Raw genomic sequence first — 13,335 nt, 5'->3', positions numbered from 1 at the left:
GGGGGGGGGGGTTCAACGTCAGTGAGTTCACAAAGAAGGGGGAGGGATAAACAGTGGCATGTTTAGTCCGAAATTACCTATTGTACCTTTAAATCAACTCAATCCGAGTATGCATGGTCCCTTTTGCACTCATATGTCCTCTCTCTGGGTTAACACTGGACATTTTACTGTGCAGCATGGAGAAATACGCATGCAACACAAGAAACGTATCTGTACATCCACAAACGTCCTGAAACTGATCAACTGTCTTCTCCTGCCAAAACTTGTTTCTTTCCCGGATATTTTCCGGGGCGTATTTACATGTGTTTGTCCTGAGATTCTGTGGCATCCGAAGATGAAACGGGGAAATGATGAAACAGGAAATGGGCACGTATGAATGGCCAATCGTAGAGCTGAGTAGCTTGACCCGGGGCACGTTCAATCTGTAATGACGTATGCCTGTGGTTTACAGGCTGCAGAATGCCTTCTCAGATGCTAAAGGAGCAAACCGTACTATGTCAGTTGGTCTGCCCAGGAAATTTTTATCTTGAATATTATCTTGTTTTAAGTTACTGTTTGCTTGAAAAGTGAATTCTTCTCACCCCATTGGAAAATCTTGAACTTAGTCAAACATTCTCACCTTATTGGCTTTTTTCTTGCGTCATTTAGTAAAAAAGTAATAGAAATATGATTTTAAGTCTAAATATAAGACTAATATGCTTGTTAAGACTGATTTCTTTTTTCTTTTTTTTTGCAGTGTATCGGTTTGGACAGTTAAACTCACATGATCACCTTGATCTTTGTCCCGATGAAGAACAAAATATCATTCTAAACGTCACTTGTCAAGAACACTAGTAAAATAATTAAATAAATACCTTGTTGTTGCAAGCTTTACTTTTTTCAGTTATGTTCTGATCTACTATTGCCTGATGCCTGAAAAGAAATCAGCATCTGGAAGCTGATGGATGTATGTATGTATGCTTTTTTAAGAGGCTGTCTAAACAAAAGGGTCCCAAGTATTCATACCATTTATTATCTTGACATGTGCAGCATGATAACAGATATTGTAGTAGAATACATGATTGATATCACACTAGTTCTGTGTGTGTGTGTGTGTGTGTGTGCATGTGTGCATGTGTGCGTGTGTGTGTTGATGCAATGCTTGGATAGTTTCCTGAGCTTCCCTTGACCTCTCTACAGAATTACTTTTGCTCCAGAAGAGTCCGTTTTGCTTGTCTCATCACTTCTGCACCACAGCCACATTCCAAGTCCACCGTTTTCCCCTGTTTGAACATGATATATTTATTTGCCAAACTCTGCAACAGCCAGGTAAACTCTGTATAAAAATAAAGATGAAACAAGTTTCTCAATAAAAAAGCTGTTACACAGGATAAATTCCAACAGAGAAAAAAAGTACCATAATTTTAAAGTTGAAGGAAAAAACACTTTTTTTAACCTGTTATTGATCAGAATTGCTTACAGATATTACTTCTCAATATTTCTGTGCTTCTATTGCCACCAAGCAAAACATTTCTTAATCTACACATGTAAAAAACAAAAATACAAATTTGGCAATCTCAAAAGTTGAGTGATTTTTCCGATATGCATGTTCAGATCCAGTCAAGGTTGAAAGAATACATTTTATAACCAGAAACTAGATTCATTTCTGCACAACATTAGTTAAGAGGTCTGCTTGTTCTACAGGAATTAAAACATTACCGATAAATGAATAAAAGACTGCAGCACTGAAAGTTAGAGGAAGATGTGTTGATTCAAGGATGAGGAAGCAGCACAAAAGATGCTAGAGATGAAATCTTGTAAACCCAGGAAGTAGAAGTCAAAGTAATTATAATTGACTTTGTGTCCACCAAACTGTACAGCCTGCAGCGTAGTGGCTAAGGTAATTGACTGGAACCCATTGCCTACTTGGTGGTTCAAGCCCCAGTGTAGCCACGATAAGCACAGCTGTTGGGCCCTTGAGCAAGGCCCTTAACCCCACATTGCACTGCACTGTGGCTGCCCACTGCCTCCTCAGTAACTAGGATGGGTCAAATGCAGAGGACACATCACCCCCATGGGGTTCAATGAAGTACACCTTCTCCTCCTTCTTCTTCTTCTTTTTCTTCTTCTTCTATCCCGCTGACTGACCGCTCGTTTAAGAATGTGTATAAGGGCATGATGGGATATAAATATCACTCCCACTGCATTGCTGCTGGAGCCAGGGGCTCACCTATATTCACAAAGCTCGGGTTTATTTTAGATACTTCCACCAAAACTGCCCATAGGTCACCATGCATACGTTCCCAAAGTCAGGCAGCTACTGTATTCATATACTGACATCATCAAAATTACTTCAGTTTTGATGACACTTGTATCATCTCTAGCTTGTTGACGGTCCTTAGATTTGGTCCATTCTGATGGGGGGTTCGTGGGGTTGATGGAGTTAATGGAATATTTTGTTAAGGCCGTACCCATTAACAACTTGAGTTAGTTACCTTAAATATACAGAGAGCAGTTACTTTACACTGTAGGGCGACATTTCATTTAACGCTTCACTTTAAATCTCATAGGTGCAATGCGTCTGAATCCATCACGAAAAACTCACTTCCTACAAAATTGTAACAATTGAAAAATATAAAATTATGTGCTTTTCTCGCATATTGTCATATTCTCATGAAGTCGCACAAGTTCATTGAATGTCTATAATCAGCTGAAGTCCATGCTGACTACCTAAAATTATACAGAGGCGGTTAAGATCTAGTTAGCGAGGTTTCATTTGGTAGCAAGGAGTAGCTACACTTCTGATAAATAACTATAACTATAACTGATGAATCTAATCAACACAGCAAAATATCACAGCCTCCATCTTGTGTTACGCACAACTGTCATTATAAGAGTCTCCCCCCTGAGCTCCGATTCAAAATGGCCTCCTTTTGGCTTCAGGTTCCTGTTGTGACCATTTCATAGTGATTCATTAACTTCAGGGATCTTCCTCTAGTACCATACAGGTCTCGGTGTCTTGTGGCTTCCCCCAGTGCACTACCGTGTTTCTAGAAAGTTCTGAAAGGACTGAAACTGTGAAGCATTGAGAATGTGACTTACACCCCAGAGTCAGAGTCTCCCACATACATTCTACAGATCGGCATATTGGCTCTTTTCTTTCTGGAAAATGTAAAATGTACAAAAGCAGTCCAGAATCGCATCACACACACACACACGCGTTCACAAACACACACATTCACGCACACGTTCACGCGCACTCACAAGTTACACTCTATCGCCCCCCAGTGGAGTCCACGGGCATAGACGTGTTCCATCTGATACTTCAGTCCCGTTTGGGTTTTACAATGCGATACAAACAACAAGCGTCCTCGTTTACATCAGGTTTAAAGGGACAGTACGCGGACTCGTGAGTCATCACTCCGGTTTCTCTGGCTCAGGGTACAGGAAGTTGGACGAAGATGAGGTCAGGAACTTCACTTATAAACGGTGAGCACAGAGCGGGCGGGGTTTGCGTCGGGCCTCAGGCCCTAGATGGGGGTGTTGGGCAGGTGTCCGTTGGAGCCCGTTAGCGAGCCGTTCTCCAGGGCGAGCGGAGGCTTGCTCTGCTGCAGTTTGGGGGCGTCGGGGGCGAGGGGGTCGTGCTCCTGGGGCACGTCTGCCTCCGAGGCCCGGCGGGGGTACACCTGGGGGGCGGCCTTGCGCCTGCAGCGCTGGCGCAGCCAGCAGAGCGCCCCGGCGGTCAGGGCGCACAGCGCCAGCGCCAGCAGCACCGACACCGCCACCAGCTCCTCGTAGTAGCTCCGCCCCTGCGGCGGGTCGGGGGCGGGCCCGGGCCGCTCGGCCGCGCTCGGGTTCCGGGTCGCCGCGGGAACGGGGGCCCTGGAACCCGTCGTGGGTTCGGGAGCGGCGGTGTGGGACGGGGCCTCGGACGTGGTCTCGGCCGCGGGCCCTCCTCCTGGCTGCCGCGCGGGGGCCGAGGGGGTGACGCCCCTGGTGGGGGCCGCGCCCGGCGTGGGGGTTTGGGCGGGGCCCCCTGCTGGCGCGTCTCTCTGCGTCACGGCGTACAGCGCCAGGGCCTGCTGGTGGCCGCTCTCCAGCGAGTAGCACCGGTGGGGCCCCAGCGTGAGGGCCGAGGCCAGGAAGCTCAGCCGCCCGTCGTCTCGCTGGAGGTACAGCTCCGGGGCCAGGGGCCCGCTGGGGCCATCCCAGAGCAGGGAGGCCAGCCTGGAGGTCCCGGGGCAGCGCAGTGTCACCACCTCGTTCAGGGACACCAGCACCTCCTCCTCTGGGGAACGAGACACCCCGTTACTCCCCCAGTCACAGAACAGCCCGAAGGCACCAGGCCTGCCCAACCCTGCTCCTGGAGATCTACTGCCCAACCCTGCTCCTGGAGATCTCCTGCCCAACCCTGCTCCTGGAGATCTACTGCCCAACCCTGCTCCTGGAGATCTACTGCCCAACCCTACTCCTGGGGATCTACTGCCCAACCCTGCTCCTGGAGATCTACTGCCCAATCCTGCTCCTGGAGATCTACTGCCCAACCCTGCTCCTGGAGGTCTACCGTCCTGTAGGCTTTCACTCCAACCCTAACCAAGCACACCTCAACCCTGCCCAACCCTGCTCCTGGAGATCTACTGCCCAACCCTGCTCCTGGAGGTCTACCATCCTGTAGGTTTTCACTCCAACCCTAACCAAGCACACCTCAACCCTGCCCAACCCTGCTCCTGGAGATCTACTGCCCAACCCTGCTCCTGGAGATCTACCGTCCTGTAGGTCTTCACTCCAACCCTAACAAAGCACACCTCATTCAACAGCTAGAGCAGGGCTGCCCAACCCTGTTCCTGGAGATCTCCCAAGCTGTAGAGTTTCACTGCAACCCTAACACAGCACAACTCGTTCAACAGATAGAAATCTAACTTGAGCTCCTAACAAGTATAATAAGATGTGTTTTGTGTTAGGGTTGGAGTGAAAATCTATAGGATGGTGGATCTCCAGGAACATGGTTGGGCAGGAACTGGACATATGCCTGATCTTAACGTTACACCCAACATACAATGTGCGGAAAAGTCACCTGTTGCACCAACTGGATGCAGCGCTACGTCTAGGCGTAAATTCTATGCCTTCTATGGGATAGGCATAAGTGAGTTTCTCACTATTCTCATCGGTGATGCCTACAGTTCTACGGATGAATGGGACTGCGTGTACCCTAAAGGTAGCCTTTTGGGGTACCTCCGCTATCCTGTCACGTGGCACGTACCTGTGGGGGTCCTGGGTTGGCCAGATCTGGCTCTGGGGGTTATGGTGGCCTCACTGCACATCCCTGCCACGTTTACCCCTGCCACATCTTGGCTTCTAAAAGAGAAAGAAAAAGAGAGTGGCTTTATTTGTACATCCAAAATACTGAACTGAGCACAACAATCTGTGTTTTTATGAAGAGAAGAATTTGATGGCCACAACAGAAGAAAGTTTAATTACACAGCTAGCTGGAAGAACACACATTTTGACAAAATTATCGGTGGACACAAAATGGCTCTATTTTTATTAAATGTATCAAACATTTTTGCCTGGCTTGGGTGTAATCTTAGACCTTGCACACTACATGGCGCCATGTAAGCAAGCAGGATCATGGTCTGACCAGCACTGACTCAGCGTCGCCCCACCCACCCAAAACAGCTCCACAGTCATTCAATACGAGGCTGCTGGTCATTGCAGAGTACACCCACTAGGTGGCGCGCCTACCACAAACAACACAACACAGCGCAGCAGAAAAACACACAGGCATGTGCACACATAAATGCTCACTCACACACACACACACACACACTCTCACACACACAGGGACTACTCAAACACACCCACTCATTCACACACACACTCACTCACACACACTCACACACTCACTCACACACACTCACTCCCTCACACACTCACTCACACTCTCACACACACCCACACACACTCACACACACACACACACTCACACACACACACACACACACACACTCACTCCCTCACACACACACCCACTCACCCTCACACACACACACACACACACACACTCACACACTCACTCACTCACTCACTCACTCACTCACACACTCACACACACACTCACACACTCACACACTCACTCACTCACTCACTCACTCACTCACTCACACACACACACTCACACACACACTCACTCCCTCACACACACACACTCACTCCCTCTCACACACACACACACACACAGGGACTCACGCGTCGGCTGGGATGCTGGAGACCTCAGCGCAGGCCTGTCTGTGGGGGTCCCAGGCACAGAAGGGGTCCCGGGACAGCACACACTCCGCACAGCTCCAGTAGTACGAGCAGTTGGACACGGGCACCCGGACCACCCCGTGGGAGGTGCCCACGAAGACCACGCCCTGCCGACCACACCCACTCAAATCAGCCAATCGGAATCTCTCGGAACATTTCAATTCAGGAAACGAACGGATTTTGCATTGAGGAATGAAAAAGGCCAAGAATGGTCGATGAGGATTTTTCAATTCATATCCTGATTTTTGATTAAAACTCAGTAACTTTTGTCCAGTCCAGTGAAGTATTCAATTTGTCAGTACCATAAGTCTACAGATATGACAATAACTGCAAGTCAAATCAAGATATACAGTTAGATAGAAAGCAAGTAATTTGTTTTCCTGTGACATATTTGGTTGATTTTTCCGAGCATTTCAAGGACAGTGAGATGCAAATGTTGTTCAAGAACTGTCGGCAACGTGCCAGGCAAAAGCCCAGCAATCAGCATCCAGGTCAGCCCGGTGACCTGGGCCAGTCTCCAAGCAGAAGAAAGGAGACACCGGAAGATCACTGGGTGGGGGGCCAGAGGGATAATCTGAGTTAATACCCAAACCCTCCTTCACAGCCTGCTGGCCCGGGACGTCCCGTTCAGGGATACTGGTCTTCCTGTCATTTCCCTGTGCTAAATTTAAGGGCATTTTAACACTAACACTAGAAAGGCCCAGGTTTACCTCGAACCCAGGTTTACCCAGGTTTACCTTGTCCAGCATCACAGCATCGACCTCTGCAGGCACACCGACCTTAATAAAGATTATCAAACCCAACCTCGCAAAAAACACTATAATGAAATAATACCAGTGAAAAATTTTAAGGACCCTTCCAACGACTAGCTCCTGAAGTTGTAGATGTCTCGGTAAGGTGGTTACAGACTTCTACCTTGTGTACTGGACTTATGTTCGTGGCCTTACAACTAATGGTAGACGAATTGGAGAGATAAGCGAGGGTCTACGTTCACAAACACACAGGCTCGTGTAGGCTGTAAGCCTGCGGGCAACAACACAGAACCGCTCAGGGAAACGCTGATTCTGTTCTGTTCAGGCATGTCTGCTCTGGTTCACTTTTGAACGCGCTCATTATAATGGCCGACGGGGTTAGCCGTGCTAATTCAGACATCTGTTCGGCCTGTTTGTGGAGAACGTATCCTCTGCCACCCCCCAAATCTGCCCCAACCCCCCCGCCCCCCCCCCTGGGTGGCTCTCTCCTTCATCTATGTCTCCATGGAGACGGGGCAGTCATGTGACCACCATGAGCAGCGGATTAACTATCTGTGGGACGAGATGCCCAAAGAGATTTCTCTCTCTCTCACTCTCTCCTTCATCTTTGCCCCTGCTCCCTCTCTCTTCCATTCTCTCTCTTTCTCTCTGGGGGAAACAGAGGAGAAATGAGAGGAGATCGAGAGATAGTAGTGGAACACCGTGTGTATTCGTGCGGAGGAGAGGGTGATTTCCTTCCTTTGAGACTTGAGGAAAAAGGAGGTTTGAAGTGGCAGAGAGGGTGGAGGAGAAAGAGAGGGAGGGAGGAGAGCGAGAGAGATGCAGTACCTTAGAGACGGAGAGCAGGAGGTTACTGACGGCCTGAGGCTGCTGGAAGACCTGCACCTCCTCGATGATGTGCGGTCCCTGGTCCAGCAGCACCACTTTCTGCAGGAAGCCGGACTCTGGGGAGGGGAAGCGATAGCATTGCTAACGCACATAACACACCACTGGTAATACAAGGAATATTGGGCAAAACTAATACAAATAAGGGAAATGTGGATGTGTATTTGTTTTACATTTTAAATGTTTTACATTTAAAAGACAGTGATGTGGACAATGCCAGCAAACGCAGCCAAAACGTTAGCATGACGCAAGCATGTTAGCACAATGCTAAAACGTTAGCATGACGCAAGCATGTTAGCACAATGCTAAAATGTTAGCATGACGCAAACATGTTAGTGCTAAAATATTAGCACAATGCTAAAATATTAGCACAATGCTAAAATATTAGCACAATGCTAAACTTTCTAGTGCGATACACGTGGGCATGCCGTCAGCGTAGCGCGTTCGCACCGGTGAGCAGGAAGAGCACGGTGTAGTCCCTGCCGTCGGCTCCGCGGGTCGTCTGGACCGCGATCCTGCGGTAGCGATGGTCAGCTGACACCAGGGCCGGGGCCTTCCCGTGGGGGGGCACGCCGAGGTCCGCCAGGAAGTTCTCCTTCACGAACCTCAGGGTGCTGTCTGACGCGTTGTGCAGCCCGCACTACAGAGAGGGACAGAGAGTGAGTGAGAGACCTCGCACGGAACAACACACACAGCTGTTACGCAGACATTACGAATCGAGTCCGGTAATCTACTCATATGTGTCGGCACTGCAGAGAGGAGAAAAGCCAGCACACCCTGCGGCTCTCCGGGGCTCACTCATACCCTCCTTCCCTATAGAAGGGAAATCCACTTTTTGCTGGCATGAGCATGTTCTGCCAGCCTTACGTTTGTAGACGAGCGCAGCACATGTTGACAAAAATCTCTCCTGCGTTCTAGTAGTGTAGTACTGTACATCGTCTGTACCCTACATCATTCATGCATCGTTTGTACATCGTCTGTACCCTACATCATTCATGCATCGTTTGTACATCGTCTGTACCCTACATTTTGCAGTGCGTTGTGCAGTTACTGTATTTCAAGCTTACTCCTTAGTAAAATTTGATACCGTAAATTCGGCCACCCTACAAAATGGCCGATCCTCTAAATAGTGCACTATATAGTGTACAGGGGGCCATTCCGAACCCATCCCAGGACCAGGGCAGCCGACCGCTGGTTTAACAGCGCTCCCGGGAACCTCACCTCTCCTGGGTTGGCTTCCTTCTCCTGTAGCCGGGTGCTCCAGCGTAACGTGTCCCGGTTCAGCACCTTGTAGTTCCCGGAGAACACCTTCTTCACGTCTCTGAGCTGGAACGCGCACACGGCCGACTTTCCTGAGTTCCCCCCGGGCCTACGAGGGACACGCAGACCTGCTGCTGAGCCGCCAAATCTCCACCTCTTACAGAAAACCACTAAGCCTTGTTTATTATTAAAGTCATCCAAGCAAGTAGGAACAAGTCTTATAACTAACATTAGGAAGAGTTCCTTACGGTTTCCTACTTTGTCATTTTGGCAATTCCTGTCAACTCCTCAACTGCTATTTCCATGAGTGCCATAATTGGACAATAAATGAAGAGATTTGTGGCTGTAGATCTGTACAGTATGTCAGGGTTGTGGGTGCGACCCAATTCCTGAAGAAACGGGTGGAAATACAGGGGAGACAAACGGAGGAAAGGAGGACACACTGCAGTATTGGGAAGCACCCTTGGTTATGTCTCGACTCTCACCACTGCGAGCCGAAGATGCCGTAGAACAGGGTCTCGTCGTCGGTGGCGCCCTCTGGTGGCGGGAGGGTGACGACGTCCTGCAGGATGTTGTAGGGCAGCTCGTTGGTGGCCTGGCAGAGGAGCTGCGCTTTCACGAAGGTGGTCCATCGCTTCTGCAGGGTACGCTGCCCGCCCATGTCACTCTGGGACACAAAACACGCTTCTTAGACCCACAAAAGAGCCACTGGACACTCACCATGACCCAAATACCCTTACATAACATTTCTTCCTCATTCTGATGCTTGGTCTGAACAACAACTGAACCTGTTGACCATGTCAGCATTCTTTTATGTATTGCGTTGCTGCCACACGCCACATGATTGGCTGAGTACATATTTGCAGTACGGCGCTGGTATGCAGGTCTAGTACAGTGGTCACTGAGTGTATATTTACATATGTGAATATTTTGCCCAATAGGAGAGCTGTATGTGGGAGGGGCTGGACTCACCGTGCAGACCTGGGCGATTCGGGGCACAATTAACTTTTCGAAGAAGTCGTACTCCCCCCCCACCTCTCGGAAGAAGAAGTACACCTTCTCCTCACTGGGGATGAAGGCTGAGCTGATGAATGTGGGTTCTGGGGGGGGCAAAAAGAGAGACGGGTGATTTAAGAGAGGGGCGTTCTCCCCCAAACTACCCGCCTCAGCCCTCAGTGTGGTTTCAGAGAGGAGTGGAGGTGTGGGGGGGTGGGAGTGGAGGTGTGGGAGGTGGTGCACTGAGGGCGTACCGTCCAGCAGGCCTGGTGTGTCGTCCAGCTTCAGGTCGCGGCTCCCCTTGCTCAGGTAGCGGGAGATGACCGGCCGGATGCCCAGGTAGTCCGCCACGCCACTGACGTACAGCTCCCCGTCTGAGGAAACGCATCACAGCACACTCACCAACCGGTAAAGTCCTCACGAGTGTATACTTCCAGCACACTCACCAACCAATAAAGTCCTCACAAGTGTATACTTCCAGCACACTCACCAACCAATAAAGTCCTCACAAGTGTATACTTTCAGCACACTGACCAATCGATAAAGTCCTCACAAGTGTATACTTCCAGCACACTCACCAACTGATAAAGTCCTCACGAGTCTATACTTCCAGCACACTCACCAACCGATAAAGTCCTCACGAGTGTATACTTTCAGCACACTGACCAACCGATAAAGTCCTCGCGAGTGTATAGTTTAAGCACACTCACCAACCGACAAAGTCCTCACGAGTGTATACTTTCAGCACACTGACCAACCGATAAAGTCCTCGTGAGTGTATAGTTTAAGCACACTCACCAACCGACAAAGTCCTCACGAGTGTATACTTTCAGCACACTGACCAACCGATAAAGTCCTCACAAGTCTATACTTTAAGATGCGTTTGAATGGTTACGAAGAATCAGCAGAGGGAAAATATTATTTCGATTTTGGCTTGTCTTTGACACATGACTGTATTCTGAGCCAATGCCAAGGGGTGACATAAGCTGAGGAGGTAAAAGCAGTCGTCTGGCAGTCGGAGGGCCGGTCTTTTCCCTTCCGTTGTGCTGTAAAGCGTCTTTGTGACGGTCAGATGAAGATGAAATTGGATTGAATGGAGACGGCCTCAGGCTCTCTGTCACCGTGCGGCAGGCTCACGTGTGTGGAGAGTGAGGACTGACCAGGTCCGAGCGAGCGGTTCCCACACACCGCCTCGTTCCCACGGCAGCGGGGAAGAGATAAGCTGATCAGGCCTCGGGCGATAAGAGGATTTATCAGGCCTTTCGTCTCACAACGCCGAATGAGACTGCATTATGTCAGCTTGCACACACACACACACACACAAACATGCACGCACGCACGCACGCACGCACACACGCACACAGACACACACACTCACTCACACATGCACGCACACCGACACACCCACTCACTCACTCACTCACTCACACACACGCACACGCACACAGAGACAGAGACAGAGACAGACACAAACATGCACGCACACACACACACGCACACAGACACACTCACTCAGTCACACAGAATGTTGTTAACTAAACATTCTAATGCTGATGTAACTATGACGACTGGTAACGGAGTTGTAGAACACTTCTTCAAAGGGTTAAAATACGGTTTGAGGTATAAGCAGACCTGGGTCAAATAGGTCATTGTTTTGGATTCGAATGCATGTCTATGCTCGATTGCTCTTGCCTGGCGCAACTGAGCCAACCGAGAGGACGAGACATCATCATCATCATCATTATTGGCATTTGGCAGACGCTCTTATCCAGAGCGACGTACAGTTGATGAGACTAAGCAGGAGACAATCCTCCCCTGGAGCAGTGCAGGGTTAAGGGCCTTGCTCAAGGGCCCAACGGCTGTGCGGATCTTATTGTGGCTACACCGGGAGCTACTCACGGACGGTGATGGCGGTGTTCCTCTGGTAGGGGTTGTACGGGCAGCGGCCGCGGCCCGTGTCCGGTTCCCCGCTCGGACCGTAGGTCAGGGCGAAGTCGCGGGAGTCCTGCAGAGACAGACACACAGACAGACAGACAGACAGCGATGGCGACCCAGGTCAGAATGTCGGCGTGAACGAGAACAGAGCGTTTCACTGTCCCTGACCTCTGACCTCCAAAACAAAAACTGCGACGTGCGACGACACAGGGCGAGGATGACGTCCCAATGCCGCCCCCTGCTGGCAGGAGTCCGACACGGCAGCCCTCCACAAGCCAGGCACTTCACTTTGATGTACATTGAACACATCTACATTTTTAAATGTTGATATTTTACACCTCTATTCATAGAGGCTGATCGTTTTCTGAGAACACTCAGGTTGAGTCAGGTTAAGTATAACGGCCAAAGTCTCCATTATTGGCATTTTGGCAGACGCTCTTATCCAGAGCGACGTACAGTTGATTAGACTAAGCAGGAGACAATCCTCCCCCGGAGCAATGCAGGGTTAAGGGCCATGCTCAAGGGCCCAACGGATCTCATTGTGGCTACACCGGGATTAGAACCACCAACATTGCGTGTCCCAGTCCTTTACCTTAACCACTACGCTACAGGCCGCTCCAGCAGCATCAGCTCCTAAACACGCAGGCAGCTTCAGACCAACCGTCTTCTCACGCAACCTAGGCAACGGCGGGCAAGCACCGGTCTCCCGAGGCAACCGCGGGCAGCGGTGCGTGCGACATCAGACAAATTGGTCACGCAAGAACGATCTCTAGACGGACTAAGCCCGCTGTAACGACCCTAATGCAGGACACAAACAGATAAAACATCAGCCAATTTAAGGTATGTAGCACAGGTATTTAGACGCAGCAATTTTGTAGTTCATTTCAATTTGTAGTTAATTTAGTGATTTTTAAATCCGAGACAGAGAGGCACGTTTGTTAAGGATGACTTAGGACTGCGCTCTGAAAAATATCAGCAGAAAAACAATTGCCTATTTAATGGTGCAACTTTAGTAGGATCAAGAAAACTTCCGGCTTTGTAGAAACTTTCTCCGAAGGCGAACGCATGTTTGGAAATGAACTCCTGGGAACAGTATCTGTTCTCGTCCATTCTTGTGTTCTCGTGGACTTGTTTAACATCACCATTCACAGCCCAAGTATGGTCCAATGTGAAGAACACAAGAACACAAGAATGGATAAAATGCCAGGATGTGTTTTAGACCCCT

The 13,335-nt window shown here is 49.5% G+C and overlaps 1 protein-coding gene across 1 annotated transcript in view; it reads right to left on the bottom strand.

Moving 5' to 3' along the window:
• Positions 1-1,255: 1,255 nt before the first annotated feature.
• Positions 1,256-13,335, bottom strand: part of LOC133137656 (semaphorin-4A-like) — a 41,236-nt gene continuing 29,156 nt past the window's right edge. Inside the window, exons 6-15 of the mRNA XM_061255995.1 lie at positions 12,075-12,180; positions 10,430-10,549; positions 10,152-10,279; positions 9,665-9,846; positions 9,141-9,288; positions 8,370-8,559; positions 7,863-7,978; positions 6,226-6,389; positions 5,240-5,334; positions 1,256-4,267 (exon numbers count right to left, since the gene is read on the bottom strand). Coding sequence (XP_061111979.1) covers positions 3,510-4,267; positions 5,240-5,334; positions 6,226-6,389; positions 7,863-7,978; positions 8,370-8,559; positions 9,141-9,288; positions 9,665-9,846; positions 10,152-10,279; positions 10,430-10,549; positions 12,075-12,180 — 2,007 coding nt within the window. The 3' untranslated portion in view covers positions 1,256-3,509. The remainder of the gene's footprint in view (positions 4,268-5,239; positions 5,335-6,225; positions 6,390-7,862; positions 7,979-8,369; positions 8,560-9,140; positions 9,289-9,664; positions 9,847-10,151; positions 10,280-10,429; positions 10,550-12,074; positions 12,181-13,335) is intronic.

This window comes from Conger conger, chromosome 9 (genome assembly GCF_963514075.1).
Source record: "Conger conger chromosome 9, fConCon1.1, whole genome shotgun sequence".
Classification (NCBI taxonomy): Eukaryota; Metazoa; Chordata; class Actinopteri; order Anguilliformes; family Congridae; genus Conger; species Conger conger.
The sequence above is the reverse complement of the archived record's forward strand: the minus strand, read 5'-3'. Positions and strand labels throughout refer to the sequence as shown.